Source organism: Lethenteron reissneri, chromosome 9 (assembly GCF_015708825.2).
Source record: "Lethenteron reissneri isolate LAM-NWPU_2019-01 chromosome 9, ASM1570882v1, whole genome shotgun sequence".
In the NCBI taxonomy this organism is placed as follows: Eukaryota; Metazoa; Chordata; class Hyperoartia; order Petromyzontiformes; family Petromyzontidae; genus Lethenteron; species Lethenteron reissneri.
Genome location: NC_083787.1, coordinates 5,037,245 through 5,053,824, shown reverse-complemented (window position 1 = coordinate 5,053,824; position 16,580 = coordinate 5,037,245). Strand labels below are relative to the sequence as shown.

The window sequence follows — 16,580 nt, the reverse complement described above, 5'->3', positions numbered from 1 at the left end:
TTCAATTGGGAAAGCAAAGACACATTTGAGTGCGTACAGAATTTATAACGAAGAGAAGATTTCGGGCCCCTGAGAACCCTCATCTCCTGGCTGCTGTGGAGGGCTTGGGAGCCTTCGGGCTTTAATTGGAACTCATGAAGCCGCATGTAAAGTTAGGCTGCTTAGGTTAAAATTAGTAAAACAACTCGAAGTAAGAAATGAAAAGGCAATTACATTTAGGAATATTTTAAAAAACGTATTAACCCTTCTCAATGTTATAACATGTTAGAAAACAGACCCATAGTCTCCGAGTATACACTACACTACGCTATACATTGCTATACATTGATAGGCCAAGTGTTAAGAGTACAGTACTGAACATGTTTTTACCAAATTTTACACAAAGCATTTAAAAAAAAATAAACAATCGTTTCTTACTTTGTCTGATTCTTTCCTCTACCAAAGTGACTTGACCTTTAAATAAAAACGTCACTGACTTCCTATTACTACGTTTCACGGTAGAATTATCACTGTTCAAATGTGTTCAGAATTGTGTTGGAAGATGGGTCGTAAATAAAGGGTTGGTGTCGTAACTAGACCCATGGTGACCTTATACAGTATAGACGTTGCAAAGTCGACATTTTTACTGACATTTGAAAAAACATAAAGTCAGTATTTAATTATATATGATTCACAAATATTACGTGTTGAAAAAATAGGCTTGTAAAAATATATCCGGACAATAACACTCACACTTACTCCATATTTTGTGTGTGAGAATATTGATGACGAAACGTAACAAAAATAATCCGAATTATAACACAGCACACGCAGTGTTGTTCCATGTGTTACCCACACGCCGAAACAACAACAATCGCCGTTCGCCACTAAGTGGCGGCGACATCACTACGGTGCTTGTGCCAGGCTAGGTGCACCTTGAGGCCAGGTGAAGTGTCGGAAGGGTAGCCAACAGGTCACTGAACGGACCACAGGTGCCACGGTTTGACTGTGCCCATACCACAGCCTGAAGCCACGTGGTCGGCCTCTCATCCCAAACCACGTGGGGGGCGGCCACCACTCATCCCAAACCACGTGAGTTGACCACGAACTCATCACAACCCACGTGGTTCAGCCACCACTCATCACATTCCCCATCGTGGATAGGGCGCGTTCCGCTATTGGTCAAGAGGCGCTGCTGCCGACAATTACCGTAACCTCCAGAGCTGAAGGACCCTCCACCCTCGTTGTATTTTAACTCGAAAGCTACAGCCGCATCAAATAATCACGCGATAAAATTAGTTTTTTACTTGCGTAAAACTCAATCTGAGTGTCTTCATTGACCGCACCGGGCGCTGTGTTTTGCACCCCGTCGTTTACTTGAAGCGAACCGCGTGCGATTGAGCAAATACGGTAAATGCCGAGTTTCTGCTGAATCTCTCTAAGAGGAAATGAAACGCGTTGGGGGAACGCACGCACGCACGCACGTGTTTCACATCGACGCGGCGGCGATGCTGGCACCACGTGTACAGCGGTGCTCCTCCAACTGACCCGCAACGTTTTAATCGCGATCACCAAACCAAGTTCACCCACCGATCCGTGAGATTTGTTTGCGTGATGCCACTGGAAGACCGCGTGGCGGCGCTTTGCCATGCCCATTACTTGCAGGCCCTGCCGAGGACGGGAAAACCGGAGCGAGGCCGGGAGTGGACCCTGCTAGCGGCTGTCTTGCTCAGGAGAGGTCACACCGAACCCGGCAGTGCAGGTACTGGCCCCACGACCCATTTTCCCCTGCCGTGTGCATCTTGAAACTTCTTCCTGGTTCTTTCGGTAAAGTCACGTGGAAGGGAAATAATAAAGTAATACAAATAAAACTACAATTCTCACGACGTTTCGGCCACAACGCAAGCAGCCGTCCTCGGGTGAAGAACGGGTCTGTCGTTCATTCAGACGCTGTCCTTCCGACAGACCTGTTCTTCACCTGAGGACGGCTGCTTGCGTTGTGGCCGAAACGTCGTGAGAATTGTATTTTATTATGTTTTATTATTTTATTATTTCCCTTCTACGTGACTTTACCGAAAGAACCAAGAAGATGAATCCCCGCAGTCACGAAAGCTTTAAATCGAAATGTTGAAACTTCTATCGCACCGTACGTTGTTGCCAACCGTGCTATTTACCTCTTCCTGCATTTTCTGCCCGTGCCCTCCTGACCCTTTGCTCCGGTCTGTGTAAACTTGCCATGGCCCGCCCTGTTTTAGCATGGCAATGCCTTGCGAATTGCTTGACCTGTCCCTGGCCTGTTATTGCACTGCCCTGCCTTGACATTCCATTCCCTTGGCTCAATCATTGCCTTGCCATTCCTTCTGTCCCTTGGCTTACAGTGGCTCGTCTTGCTGTGTACCCTGCCCCGTGACCTAAACACTTGCCGTGACCTTTGCTACCCTGCCGGTTCGTGACCTTTGTTAGCTACTGTCGTGCTCTGGCCATGCCCTGCCGTTCCCATCTTCCGTGACTTGACCTCTTTTGGACCCATGTTGGGTCTTCTTCATGTCCTGGATATTGCCCTGATTATCTCTTACCTGCGGCCTACCATGCCTAGTGGCAGTGCTGGATGAAGCTAGTGCGGGGCCTGTAGTATATGTTATAAAGGGGCCCTAAATAAAAAAAAATATTAAACAGATCCATTTTTATCTTGCACAGTAAAGTAATTGTATTTTTTCATTTGCTATACAGCCAGATAATACGACAAATCGCTAACCTTAAACACCCAGTCGTTCATAAAAGTTGAAGGCGGTACAGTACTATAGTAATAGAGCGAGTGTAGAATCACTGAAGGGGAATTTATAGCTTGAAAGCATTTAGCGCGGGGCCCTTGAAAGTGTGGGGCCCGTAGCTACTACATTTGTAGCTACTTTTGCTACTGGGATAATCCGGCACTGCCCATTGCTCTGCCCACAGTGCCTTGTTTACCTCGCGCTCCCTTGTACATGGGGTGGTCTTTCTTTGGTCCAATTCGTTCGTGCGATGTCCGGCCAGCCCGCCACCCGACTCCAAGCAATGCCCTCCTCCCTGCCCTGGTCAATGCCCTACTCTGGTCCGTGACGGTCTGCCCTGCTCAGCCCCTTGTAGAATCAGAAAACAGTATGTACAGCAATGCGAATACAAAGTGCTTGTATTGCACCAAAGTGCTCTGTGCTGAAAATTCACGAAGTCCCGCACTATTTTGCTGTACGAATTCATCATTAACGCGATGCACGTTTCCACGGTCGCATTCGTCATTCGCGAACATTACATTACCGTGACAATGTTCTGAGCTCGATGCGTGCTGCCTACCCTAAGATGCACGTCTTGAAGTGGTGTCCATGGGCACTGGATCCAAATGCGTCGGGCGGTCAAGCATGAGCAAAGCCGGTAAGATGCCCCTTTTGCACTGGTAATGCAAGTTGCTCACTCATCAGGCTGGTTTTGAGATCAGCAAGAGGGTTTTTACACGGACGTATGTACTATATGTTGAACTTCTTTCGCACCGTATGTTTGCCAACTGTGCTCTAATCGGAGGTGCAGGGGGAAAAACAACAAACTTAACACAAAAAGTAGTTCTAAAGAAATTAGTTGTCAATCTAGATTTAAAAGTGCATCGCTCGACTGGCTTCCAAATATCGGAAGAGCGTTCCAGACGGCCGCAGAAGCGCATTTGAAAGCGCGCGATGCAGTGGGCCAGTCTTTGTCCGATGGTACTCATTTTAAAGTAATGTTGCCCGTATTATGAATGATAATGTAGCCTTGGTAATATGAACTTGTCAATAGCATAAAGGTGGCCCTCAAACAGGGCTGACAGCTCTGTGTGTTTGATGTTCACGTGCTCCCTTCGAGTATAAAGCCACATGTCTCTGTGTTTTGTTGTGCAGGTGACGTTTTAAATGACAGCCACGCCGAGGTCATAGCGCGGAGGGGATTCTTGAGGTGATCTTGCACAGACCCAAACCCTGCTAGGGGTGGCTTACAATAGATGATGAGAATGATGACTTAAGCATCTAATGATTTTCAACCTCATGATTCGGTTCATGTATAGATCGTATAATGGTTAATATATATTTCTTTGGTGGTTGCAGGGATAACATTAATCTATTAATTGTAAAATTAGTTTTGTCAATCCACTGCTAGATGAGAGCCTCCTTACACCGTGCAGTTCTTGAGAGTTATTTGAGAACACTTCTCCACGCTAGTCGGTGCAGGTTGTGTAGGCGAGGAGAATAGATGTGGGAGGATAGAACTACAATGCAACATTGTATTTTGCTGCAATTTCCTCTAAAGCCCACGATATACCCCCAAAGCCTTTAATGGCTGTTGTGTAAGATGGTCACCCATCGAAGCACAATTCAGGCCAAAACCTGCTTAGCTTAGCTTCCAAGACCAGATGAGATTGGGCACATTCTGGGTAATTTTGTGATAGCCTTACAAACTATTTGCATAAAAAGAGTCGATTCCTTACACTTCGGATTTGGTGCATTTATCATGAAAGCAATAATCGGTTTTATTCGACGAATCAACGCTTTCATATATTCCCAATAATTGATGTTTTTTATTCAAAGACTAGTAGCTCATGAAGCCTGTCTTCACCAGGCAAAAGTTTTCAATCAATATGATTAACCTGATATGATTTTTTTAGAAATCTATGATTAGACACTAACAACTACTCCAAAATGTATTTTTACGCAAAAAAAATCTAAAGTTGTTGACTTGATTCAACTTTTTATATTTAAAGATGTACCCAACAGAAACCACTCAATGTAAATATTCCATTCTTTTTTTTATTAGAAATAACACAAAATAATGAACCGAATTCTAAGGGGAAGCTCCTATCTTTTACCGTTTTCGAATTATTCAGATTTTAACATCATAAAATTCCTATTTTTTCATCCAAAACTGCTTGAATCTGAAATATCTCAAAAACATTAAAAGATAGAACAATGGTTCTCGCTTGAATTGTATTTGCTGTTTAATGCTCTGTCAAAAGAAAAAAAACCCGCAATATATTTTGAATGGTTTCTGAGTGACAAACATTTTTATGAGGCACTTAATATCGAGATTTGGGGGCGTTAAAATGAAAAATCATGATTTTTCATGTTGTTTGTGTCCTAAAAGCTACGTACCGAAATTTCAGCTTTCTAACTTGTCGGGAGTACCCTAGAGGATTTGAGATACACATAGAGATTAATGTCTTTATGTCTACAGATAGTGACAGTGGTTTGATGATTGAATTGTTCACTGTGATGGTCACAAGGTTGTCAGCGGTTGATTGGTCGAGGGGCATTTGACTGCGAGCTGCTTGAGCTACATCACCGGTGTACAAACAGCTGTGATCAACAATCGTTGCTGTTTACACACCACGACTTAATGGCAATGCAACTCTGTCGTACCTCCACCAGGTACCTTTACCACGAGGTACGCCTGGCGCTAACCGGTGGGGAGAGTGCAGTTTTCACACCGTGCCCCGACACCGGCAAGTGCATTCTGCATCCTGGAGCTTCCTTCGTGTTCTACACCAGCCACACGCCATGTACGCTCAATATACCGTAACACACTCCCTAGTCCACTTTACTGTTGTCTGCTACAGATATTGGTTATTCATAATAAAGGTTTTTGGGTTAGATCGTGTAAGTATAAATGTGTCGTAACCCTCTACCACCCGACACAGCCAATTAGTAAGGGATTTGTCACAATAACAAAACACCAAATAGTTACTACTTCAGTCCACCGGTGTGTTGGAGAGTAAATCCACAACATTTACAATTTGAGTACGACGTTTCGCTGGTAATTACATCCAGCATCATCGGCGATTTGCCCGATGATAATTACGATTTGCCCGATGATGCCTGATGTAATAACCAGCGAAACGTCGTACTACTCAAATTGTAAATGTTGTGGATTTATTCTCCAACACACCGGTGGGCTGAAATGCTAACTATTTGACGTTTTGTTTACGTGAAAAAGCCCTTACTAATTGGCTGTGTCAGATGGTGGAAGGTTACGACACATTTATACTTATGCGATCTAACCCAAAAACCTTCATGAATAATATTGGTCGCGAAAGCCTACGTGTTAAACAGATGTTTGTTAATCTAATGCTGAAGGCCTCCCTGTGCCATATTGCTATTGGGAGTTGTGTGACCATAGTTCATCACGCTGGTCAATGGAGGTTGCTGAAGGAGGTGGGGCGGTAGCCAGGATTAGGTTAATAATTAGCTCACCAATCCTAACCATGGGCAGCAGTCAAACTCGGGTCACTAAGTTCATAGTACAGTGTGTTGTCCACTGGACTACCACTCCCAAACTAGTGCAATGGTTCAAATGAACCTCGATGATAGTGCACATCCATACTTTTTTTTAGTGTTAGTTTGTTATCCTTCCCCGCACCTCCAATTTAGCACGGTTGGCTACGTATGCTGCGAAATAAGTTATACATACATACTGAACAATACCAGAACGTTGTCATTATATTCAAATAGCCCTGGTACATATTAAGCTGTGTGTCCCAAGATGTTCACAATGGATTTCAATACAGAAAAAAAATACTTTAAAACTATGTGAGTGATCCTCACCACGATAATATATTGAACAGAACAGGAATGACCCCGCAGTGACATCAGTACATTGCGCCTGTGAGTTATATATATAAAAAAAAACATCTTATTAAGACAATTTCAAACTTGTGTCGACCCTCCCAAAACACGCTCATTTACACATGAGTGCGTGTCGTAAGATAATACCCAGTGCTGCGTGTGCCGAGTAGGTGGGGACGCCTCAATCGTGCCGATGGATGAAGAGACATCGACACAGCTCCGGCTCAAGCGTAATCCCACACCAACATCTGATACTCCAACCATGATGCCTGTACAATCGGAGAGTAATGACCAGGACCCTCGGAGCAAAAGAGACATTGAATTCAGCCACTCAGGAAAGAGAAAGACGGACACAATCACTGCATCCTTGCCATCAAAAATACAAAAAGTCGATAGCGCAGCAAATTCGACTGGCGCGCAAGTTTCTCCGGAGAATGACATCTGCGACACCTCCGTTCGGAACAGACCACCAGTTCTGCCCGTGCTCGACATCCATCGAACCGGTGCCAAGTGTGCCCCGGGCGAGGACGGAGACCCGCTGGCGCCGGGTTTGCACTACCATCGCGAAGGAGCCCTGCGCCTGAAGCCAGGCCGCGGTGAGCCCACGCTGTCAATGAGCTGCAGCGACAAGCTGGCACGCTGGGCTGCGCTGGGCTGCCAAGGAGCACTACTCTCCCACTTTCTGGTGGCGCCCGTCCGCCTGGAGACCATCGTGACGGGCCACTGCCCCTACAGCCACGCCGCTATGGACCGCGCGATTGTGGGCAGGCAAGGAATGGGGTGGGGGGGTAATGGTTGGCTGCTTCCACTATCCCAGGGGGGCGGACGCATCGTAATGTAGCAGCAGCCTCAGTTCACCGCAGGATTCATGTATTACCTCCCGTTGCTGAGGCCACCTCCCATGGTTCTGTAATGTGATGTTTGGAGTCCGATTTTTCTTGTTTCAATTCAGCATCACGGGCATTTTCGTTGCCTTTCATGTCGTCAGTGGAAAAACCCCCCATTAATATTCATTATTGTAAGGGAAAACTACAATATTTATAGTTATTTAAATGCAGCTGTAAAGAGGTATCACAAACAGAAATACCTCTAAATATTTGAACAGTATCTTTCATGTTAAAATTATTTACAAATAATTTACAAAGCAAGGCTTGCTTGAGAAGTCTGAGAACAATAAATTATCGATTTGTAATAAAAAAAAATTCTGTGCACACTATTGTAAAGCACTCTGAAACCGCGTGGGATGTTCACGTCCCACAGCTGACGCATGCACCTACAGTATGGGGGTGGGGGGGGGATTGTCGTGCTGTCATGTGGATGGGTTCACAGATGCCCCTGTGTTTGTCTATGGCATGGGTCGGCAACCGATGGCTACGGAACCAAAGGCAGCTCTTTGGGGACCGATTCGTGGCTCCTGACGCTATAATTGCAAAGAGAACAAAAACCCCACCTAATTATTTTCAATAAACGGTGAACGCCTAAAAGCACAACAATGATTTGAAATGTGGAATTACAAATAATTGTACCGCGTGTTCTTAAAGTGGTTACAAAAATTATGGTTTAATGTTATTCACGAAGTACCGTCCCGTATTCACATACATTGCAGCTCTGGAAATATTTTTTTTTTTTACCGAATTCGAAAATGTCTCTTCTTGTTATTTTGGTTGCCGACCCCTGGTCTACGGGGACAGGTGGGGCTCGGCAGAGTGCACCACTGCTGGGTTCGGGGTGCGAGACGTTGTCCTCCTGCAGTCCCGGCTGGAGTTCGAGTCAAGCCGGGCTCGAGTGGAGGCGACTGCCCCTCCGGATGGAAAGGCACGGATTGGGCCCTGTGCATCCGGTGACTTTTGCCAATCACAGGCACAGCCCTTATCTGTCGATTTAAAGCTTTCGTGACTGCAGGGATTCATCTTCTTGGTTCTTTCGGTAAAGTCACGTAGAAGGGAAATAATAAAATAAAATAATTCTCACGACGTTTCGGCCACAACGCAAGCAGCCGTCCTCAGGTGAAGACCAGGTCTGTCGGGGAGACAGCGTCTGTCTCCCCGACAGACCTGGTCTTCACCTGGTCTTCACCTGAGGGACGGCTGCTTGCGTTGTAGCCGAAACGTCGTGAGAATAATTTTATAATGTTTTATTTTTATTATTTTATTATTTCTCTTATACTTGACTTTACCGAAAGAACCAAGAAGATGAAGCCCTTATCTGGTCACAATCATGGGCTCATTCTGGTTAGGACGTTGTTTTGCTGATACTGCTACTTGCTTGCTGCTACTGCTACTTGCTTGCTGCTACTGCTATTACAAAAATGCACAATTAACATAGGGAAATTCTGTGTATACAAAATATATATAACAAGGCAGAAGTTGTATTTGATGGTAGGTGAGCGTTGTGGCACATTTATAATACCTCAAAAAAGGAAGAGGTGAAATACCCTCGAGGGAGCTCTCTAGAGCTCCCTCTAGTGGAGAGGCCCTTCTGCCACCAGTGGCATGAGCAAGCAGCTTCAGGGCTGCATCGTGACAAATAAACACTCAACCAACCTGGCTCTGTTCCATGTCAACAGGGCTTCCATTCCAGGCTTCATGATGCATAAACAGGATACATGCAAGCGCTGCCAAATGCACCATTCACCATAAATTGTGCCTGCGAACCAGCCTCTATTTTTTTTAAAATGGGGAAAATTCAAGAAACAGTTGTTTACAATTGGCTCAAAACACTATTACCTGCGGTTGACCTTTTAAAATGTTTCTAAAATTGGATGCAATGCACTCAGAACTAAATATTTCCAGAACAGCTTCATTTGATCCCTGGCAGGCAGTACGAAACAACTTCTTGGTTCTTTCGGTAAAGTCACGTAGAAGGGAAGTAATAAAATAATAAAAATAAAACATAATAAAACAATTCTCACGACGTTTCGGCCACAACGCAAGCAGCCGTCCTCAGGTGAAAACCAGGTCCGTCGAGGCGACAGAGTCTGAATGAAACAGCACACGGGCTTGGAGCATATATATAAGCTGGGCGCATTGAAACAAATCTAATCTTCATGAGGCCTCCTTTGCCAGTACCAAGATTTAAGAATAGGTTCTTCCCCTTTCTTCTGGCAACAAAACTGAAACCTTTTTACAAGGATTCATGTCTGTATTAACCACAAAGCTTGTGGTCAGAATGCAAACAAAAAACACTGATAATATATGCATTGTCTTTGAAACTGATTGGGCTACACCAGAGACAGCTTTATTTTGAGCCGAATCTTTTGGCGTCCTCTGGTCGAACACTGTTTGAGACGAGGCTCAAAAGAAAGTTGTCTCTGGTGTAGACCAATCAGTTTCAAGGACAATACATATATTATCAGAGTTTTTTTTTTGCATTCTGACCACAAGTATTGTGGTTAATGCAGACATGATTCCTTGTAAAAAGGTTTCAGTTTTGTTGCCAGAAAAAAGGGGAAAAACCTATTCTTAAATCTAATCATGCCTTGTTCCCAAGGCAGGTGGTGCAGATCTGGCAAATGTGATTTTAATGGTGGGAATGCTGAAGGAGTGAACAGTTGGAGGTCACGTATGTTTCATTTTGCTAAGTCGTGCCTCGCCTTGCCCGTGCGGTGGATCCTTGTGTGTGGATGCAGCTGTAAGCTGGTGTTCCGTGCCTTCAGCGCCCCTTGAGGTCTCCGTCAATGGGCACCGACAGGGAGTGACCAAGAAAATGCTTGGAACGCCGAAGGCAAGGTGAGCATTGCTTGAAACACTAAGAAGAGAAAAAACTGTTCAAGAAATAATACGTAAAAGCAATGAAGAGCTTTTAATATACTACATTTGCATGTGTTATTTTACTGTTGTAATGTATTGGATCTATGGTATTGTTTTGGGTTGTAGCACAGAACAGAGTACAACCCAAAATATATCAGAGGGCTTGTAACGAGTATAAAATGTGGTTGTCTGCATTGTGTGCGTGTGCTTTGAATGACAAGGTGTAAGATTTGCAAGCTGGAGCTGTTTAATGAATTTAAGAATTTAAAGGATTCCATTCCAAAACACAAACTCCCAGAATCTCTCAGGTGAGACATAATAGTCCCATCGCTGTCTGGTGTGGTCACAGTGAATTCCGCTTGCTGAGATATTAATGATATGTTGACATCCACACATTCAATACACAGACATGCACACCCACATGCCATACATTTCCACTAACAAGACAGCTGTGTATGGATTATAAAACCCAATAAAAATGACTGTCATGTAACCAAACAAGCTTCAAATATGCATCACATTTACATACATTGGGCAGACTGCCTGTAAGTTCATGTGAATCTAATTGGTTGCTGTTTTTGTCCCCAAAATTGTGTACAGGGATCCGGAAGGAAAGTTGCATAGCTACTGGGACTACAAGCAGGCAGCGATGGACTATCAGACAGCCTGGGTTGAACTCAGGAGCAAGGTCTTCTGCACATGGGTGTCATCACCCAGAGAGTATCTTGACTTCACCTAAGCCATGACTTGAAGTGGACTATATGTAAAGCTGTTTTCTTAAAAGGTTAGCACGACCCAGATAATCTAGTTATTCTTTTATCGATTCGTACATTTATGCCTTTGACCAAATTACTCACAATGCGCCCAATCTCATTGGATCTCTGAAGATAAACAGTTAAGCCTGGTTCGTGCTTGGATGGACTCTTGCACAGAAATGCGCTTAAACAAGGTCTCTACATTTACATGATCGGCATTAGTTGTAAAGCTTCGTTCATGAGAAAAAGATTTAAAAATCACAGGCATATTCTCTTGATTCCACTGTACAAAGACTGTAATGACAGTAAACGTGGGGGAATCATGCTGCAAAGATGTCAGTGCTGTATAAAGCTTCGGACTCATTTTCCTAACAAAGCTTCAACGTTTGTTGTACACCTCAGGACACACAACCTAAATGTTTTTTGGGTTACATCTTTATGGAGTATGAAGACGTCTAGAATGCAAGCTCAGTGTAAATCCTGGACTATCGTGTATGGTTTCCAACATGCATATGTACACATTGCCTTGGTCCTAGTGTATCAGATGGATCAAACAAATGCAGATAAAATGCTGTAAATTTTCCAACAATTAAACTTTCAACTAGTTCACAATGCCTGGTTTATTAAGGCATTTAAAGCATCCTTAAATGATGTTACAACTTTCCACAATACATATTTCATTTACTTTATACAGCTACAATGTGCAATGTGATGAAAACCACCCAGATGTGTTTGCTAATATCTGACTTCCCACTGTGATGGTTTAAATTTCTATATTAAAAACGTTACATTTTATTCATGGACGCAAGTGAATTTCCACGCTGTACTTTTTTTTTTACTTATATTGGACGTACATTTAGACAATCAAGAACTCGGCAACAGGAATTGACAAATTGCAACATCTTCATCACGGTTTAAATTAGGATTATTTAAATAGGTGTCATCATGCAGGAATACATATCATTTTTTTATTCTATTAATATTTTTTTTACAGATTGCAGCATGTAACTCGAACATAAACACAAATAAAAATACCTGTAATATGCACAGCAAGCACGTATATACGTGAATGTGAACCTGGGTGTGAAATAAGCATTCAGAAAAACCGGGTGAATACTCAGTCCACAAAGTGTAAGAAACAAAATAGACAAGACTGAAATATTATAGAAGTAAAACTTGAGTAAAAAAAAACGTGGGTTGTCAGATGCCAGGCAGATTAAACGCTAATGGAAAAAAGCGCATATATCCATGAATCATTTTGCACAAAATTCTAACACCAATTTAGTACACAAGTTTTAAACAATCTCAACATTCCACTGTTAAAACCGCGCCCTGTCCTGAAGCGTAAATGCATGGCTGACATGCCGCGACACTGCACATCTTTTAACGAGCGTGTTGATTTTGGGGAGAAAGTAACGTGGATCATTAACTGCAGGCTGCGGGGTTTGGAAGGTAATTCCGTCTTGGTTGTGGTTTTGTCCTGCGTTGTTGGCGAAGTGGTTCTTGCAGTGCACTCCGCAGACTGGCCCGGGATCAGCGTCCAAAGGTGTTTTCTCCACTGTAGGCAACGTACAGGAAGCCGTCTTCATCCTTCTGGTCTTCATATAATTGGCCAATGGAAGCACTGGACACAAGGATATGGTGTTAATCATTATCATCAATTGACTGGTGGATAAAGGCCTCCCTCCCCTAAGCACTGGCCATCTCTCACAATGTTGAGATGTGATAATCCACCAAGCAGAGGGGGTCGGCAACCATCGGCTCTGGAGCCACACGCGGCTCTTTCAGGAGCACTTCGTGACGTTATTTATTAAAGGGCCGTCTTGTATTGCATTAAAATATGTTTGAAACAATTTAAAGGGTCAACCACCTTTGTTATTTTCTAATGATGGCATTTAAACTTGAATCACTTTATACAGTAAAACCAGGGTATTGTTAAAATTTCAAGAATTTTATTTTCAGTTTCCATTTAGAACTGGATAATCAAGGTACAAGTATCTAAAACCAACCCAAAGAACAAAGCTTTTGCAGATAAGCACCTAGGCTACATGCCCTGGACTGCCCAACATTAGTATGAAGCTTCATGAAACAATCCTAAAAAGTTACTTTCACTGCTATAGCAAGGTAAACATTTCAGAGTTGGGAGGATAAGATATTCGTGCAGAAGTCAACATAATGATATAACCAGAACCTATTTTAGTCATCTAAGTAGTCAATACTTTCTAGCGAAGGTTGAAATCATTAAATAATTATCCATCTGTAACCAGAGGGGAAAACGTTCATAAAGATGATCCAATATAAATAATGTCATAAACATATACAGTATAGATTTTCTGTTACTAATAGGGTCTTACTCCAGGGAAAACCAACCAAATTTTATCAAAATGGTGGCCAGAAATCACAATGTATTTGCATTCAGAGCCAAACTAGTGATCCTATTATGTATGACAGTTGCATGCGCCATTGTGCTATAACATGTCGTGCCATCAAGTGACATCACTATGGACGAGAGCCCCACCCACAGCGCACTGTCTTTTATTGATCTATTGATGGGAAGCTTCCTGTTAAAATTTTACCAATAATGCAGACATTACATTTCATAGACATGTTCTAAGATTATGGAAAATTACAGGACTCTGAGCTCATGTCATTCACTGCCTTCAAGAAAAATCTGTAAGAGAATCCACTTCAACTGGTCTCATGCACAGCATCATAGACAGGTATTGTTTTATTTGGTGTGTACGGTATGATGTTTGGCATGGTATGACACACCTTGACTGTGGCACTGTCTTGTCTATGAACAGAAAGATGGCCTTGTCAGAAGGCAACTGCACGCGCTTGCGAATGATCCACATGAACTGTGCCACCGTAATGTCGGCTGGCACCAGGTACTTGCGCTTGTCAATATCTCCGATCTGGGAGCCAGGGACTTTCTCCACCACGACCTGAACATACACATCCCAACATGGAGCAAGCACAGATTAAAAACCAGCAAAGGCTGCAGCAGTAGTGCCTCCCCTCCCCGAGGTCTACCATTCTACTTTTGGTCTGGGTTTTTCTGGTGCAGTTATATCAATAATTGCAAATTATTTACGAGATTAAAACCAGCAAATGGTGTACGAAGGGCAAATGTTTAACTGATACCTGACTTTGTTTCCATTCAAAGGCTGTGCTGTTGCAGATGGTTGTGTTTCTCAGCGTGTGATTACAACACTTTCATCGAACTGGTGTCTTGCAAATAGCAATTGCTAACATTTGTATTTATGTACCAGAGCCATTGAGAATACAAGGTACATTTTACACTGTGTAGTCGCGTAGAAAACGGTCTTGCAAAAAATGTGGCTTGAAAATGTTTGATATGGATTTTTTTCGCCTATTAAAACACTGAACAATACTGTAAACACTAGATACCATAGATGGCCTTGGGAGTATTTTTCAAGGGAGCTCTGTATGCAATCACCAGCCATTGTCCAGTATTTGTCATTGTCCACATTTCTGCTCCGCATCATAGCTGTAGTGCATATACTTCACAGAATATATACAAATACACATTTGCATTACTTCTGTAGCCACCCACGTGTTTGGCAAATGTTCTGTAATTCGGTAACGAACCAAGAATATCTCTTTCTTCTTCGTCCTAGCGTTGTTCCGCTGTGGCGCAGGGTCCGCTTTTCGGCATTGTTCTTCTTGGCCCTTTGGCTCGTGTCCAGGGCATCTTCCAGGGATGCGTTGACCGTCTTCATGTCTTCCTTTATTCGGTTTTCATATCCATCGCTTCTTGGACGTCCGCGTGGGACGGCGGTGCACTCTGGCTCACTTACGCACGGCAGTCTGGCCAACTGATGACTCTTCACTTCGCAATCACATGGCCGTACCACCGAACGCCTTGCCTTCAAGCATCTTGGTCCAGCAAGTGGGGCCACACCAAGTCGCTTACGAACGTCTTCGTTCCTGACACGATCCCATCGAGTGAGGCCTCGAGGCTCCATCTGAGCATCTCATCTCCGTGGTGTGGAGAGCTTTGTTCGTGCTACAGTTGTGGCTGGACAGCACTCGGATCCATAAGAGTTGCCACCGGTCGGGACGATGGTCTTGTATATTTTTTCCCTTCAGGCCTATCCGGGCATTTTCCGGACACAGCGGACTCTGGTGACTTGCATCCAATTTCATCCACCGCTGCATTGACTCGTGACTCACATCAGTCGTGATTCGCTACCATCTGAGCTGATGGTGGAGCCCCGGTCTTAAGTCCGTCACTTTCTTCAGATCTTCTCCGTCAATACTGATGGTGCCGTCGGTTTGGGGGCCACACTCCATATACTCCGTCTTTTTGATGTTGAACCTCATCCCGTTTTCGTCCAAACGTAAAGAACCAAGAATAAGGTTTGCAATATCAAACAGTCCCATCGTGAAGCTCACTAGCCGGCCTAGAAAGAGGCCTTAAAACCACAACTGCTACCAAATAATTGATTAACGTTTATTCCCTTCGGTTCACGTGCCACACCATATGCCACCCTTTTGTCAATTGGGTCGCAAGGGAATATTTGTCCACACGTCACCCACGCTCGTTTGTGCGGGTTAGTGAAGGGGGGCACAGCATTAGGCATGGGATGACAGCACAATTTCCATGTGCTGACCTATATCCACCGATGAATCAAGAGTCCCATTTTGAGACTCTCTTGCTGGTCTAGAATTGAGGCCCTCCAGTCAGCCAAAATGGCATTCAAATCCACGACTGTTAAACACAAAGAACATGTCACCTAAACAACAGAAGTCGTTACTACTATATTGTACTAGGATCACCGCCACCACTATCCCGTAAAATGTTCACTTTATATATATACCCCGACCCCAGTTTGCTACGAATAATGTACTTAAACAGAGTAGTGGCTAATCACACGATCATAAATAAGCTTATGCGGCACTGGGGCCGTGTAGTGCTTACGCAAGCAGAACGTGCAGGGCAAATGGATACCTGAAGCGATTGGAAAGACGACAACAACGGTACAATAACGACACGACAGAGGGCATTTGTCGATGAACAATGGCTTTGACTCGTCGATTATTGCCTTCATTGGGAAGACAACGACAAAATGACAGCACCTTCTTCACATTTCAACATTATTCGCAGAATCGTCAAACAAGGCGCGACCTTCAACCCAACTTATGGGTTTGCGTTAGCATCGGAGTGCAATACAACAACCACCACAACAACAACAACCACCACAACAACCACAACAACCACCACCACAACAACCACCATAACAACCACAACAACCACTACCACAACAACAACCACTACCACAACAACCACCACAACAACCACTACCACAACAACAACAACCACCACCACAACAACCACCACAACAACAACCACTACCACAACAACCACCACCACAACAACCACTACAACAATCACAACAAACACCACAACAACCACTACAACAACCACCACAACAACCACCACAACAACAACC

The 16,580-nt window shown here is 43.8% G+C and overlaps 2 protein-coding genes across 4 annotated transcripts; one reads left to right on the top strand and one right to left on the bottom strand.

Moving 5' to 3' along the window:
- The first annotated feature begins 1,233 nt into the window (after window positions 1–1,233).
- Window positions 1,234–11,898, top strand: ADAT1 (adenosine deaminase tRNA specific 1). Of its 3 annotated transcripts, XM_061548736.1 has the most exons (10): window positions 1,234–1,389; window positions 1,645–1,741; window positions 3,316–3,387; window positions 3,885–3,939; window positions 5,406–5,536; window positions 6,770–7,367; window positions 8,291–8,439; window positions 10,228–10,327; window positions 10,570–10,656; window positions 10,949–11,898. In XM_061548736.1, the coding sequence occupies exons 3-10, from the start codon at window positions 3,339–3,341 to the stop codon at window positions 11,085–11,087; spliced, it is 1,308 nt and encodes a 435-aa protein (XP_061404720.1). In that variant the 5' UTR covers window positions 1,234–1,389; window positions 1,645–1,741; window positions 3,316–3,338; the 3' UTR covers window positions 11,088–11,898. The 3 variants fall into 3 exon arrangements, with proteins under 3 accessions (XP_061404720.1, XP_061404718.1, XP_061404719.1); XM_061548734.1 differs by lacking the exon at window positions 1,234–1,389 and having other exon boundaries at window positions 1,424–1,741; XM_061548735.1 differs by lacking the exons at window positions 1,234–1,389; window positions 10,570–10,656 and having other exon boundaries at window positions 1,424–1,741.
- A 563-nt stretch (window positions 11,899–12,461) lies between these two features.
- LOC133340354 (gamma-aminobutyric acid receptor-associated protein-like 2) lies at window positions 12,462–14,846 on the bottom strand. Its single transcript, XM_061548497.1, has 3 exons — window positions 14,716–14,846; window positions 13,876–14,082; window positions 12,462–12,727 (listed from the first exon to the last, which is right to left on the bottom strand). The coding sequence occupies exons 1-3, from the start codon at window positions 14,844–14,846 to the stop codon at window positions 12,637–12,639; spliced, it is 429 nt and encodes a 142-aa protein (XP_061404481.1). The 3' UTR covers window positions 12,462–12,636.
- Between the last annotated feature and the right edge of the window lie 1,734 nt (window positions 14,847–16,580).

Excerpts from the sequence above, each read along its gene's own strand:
- ADAT1 (XM_061548734.1), top strand. The coding sequence starts at position 1,594 with ATGCCACTGGAAGACCGCGTGGCGGCGCTTTGCCATGCCCATTACTTG. Across the intron at positions 7,368-8,290 it reads GACCGCGCGATTGTGGGCAG|GTGGGGCTCGGCAGAGTGCA; the intron begins GCAAGGAATGGG and ends CTACGGGGACAG. Across the intron at positions 10,328-10,569 it reads CTTGGAACGCCGAAGGCAAG|GTGTAAGATTTGCAAGCTGG; the intron begins GTGAGCATTGCT and ends TTGAATGACAAG.
- LOC133340354 (XM_061548497.1), bottom strand. The coding sequence starts at position 14,846 with ATGAAGACGGTCAACGCATCCCTGGAAGATGCCCTGGACACGAGCCAA. Across the intron at positions 14,083-14,715 it reads AGAAGAAAGAGATATTCTTG|TGTGCTTGCTCCATGTTGGG; the intron begins GTTCGTTACCGA and ends TGGTTTTTAATC. Across the intron at positions 12,728-13,875 it reads AAGACAGTGCCACAGTCAAG|TGCTTCCATTGGCCAATTAT; the intron begins GTGTGTCATACC and ends CCTTGTGTCCAG.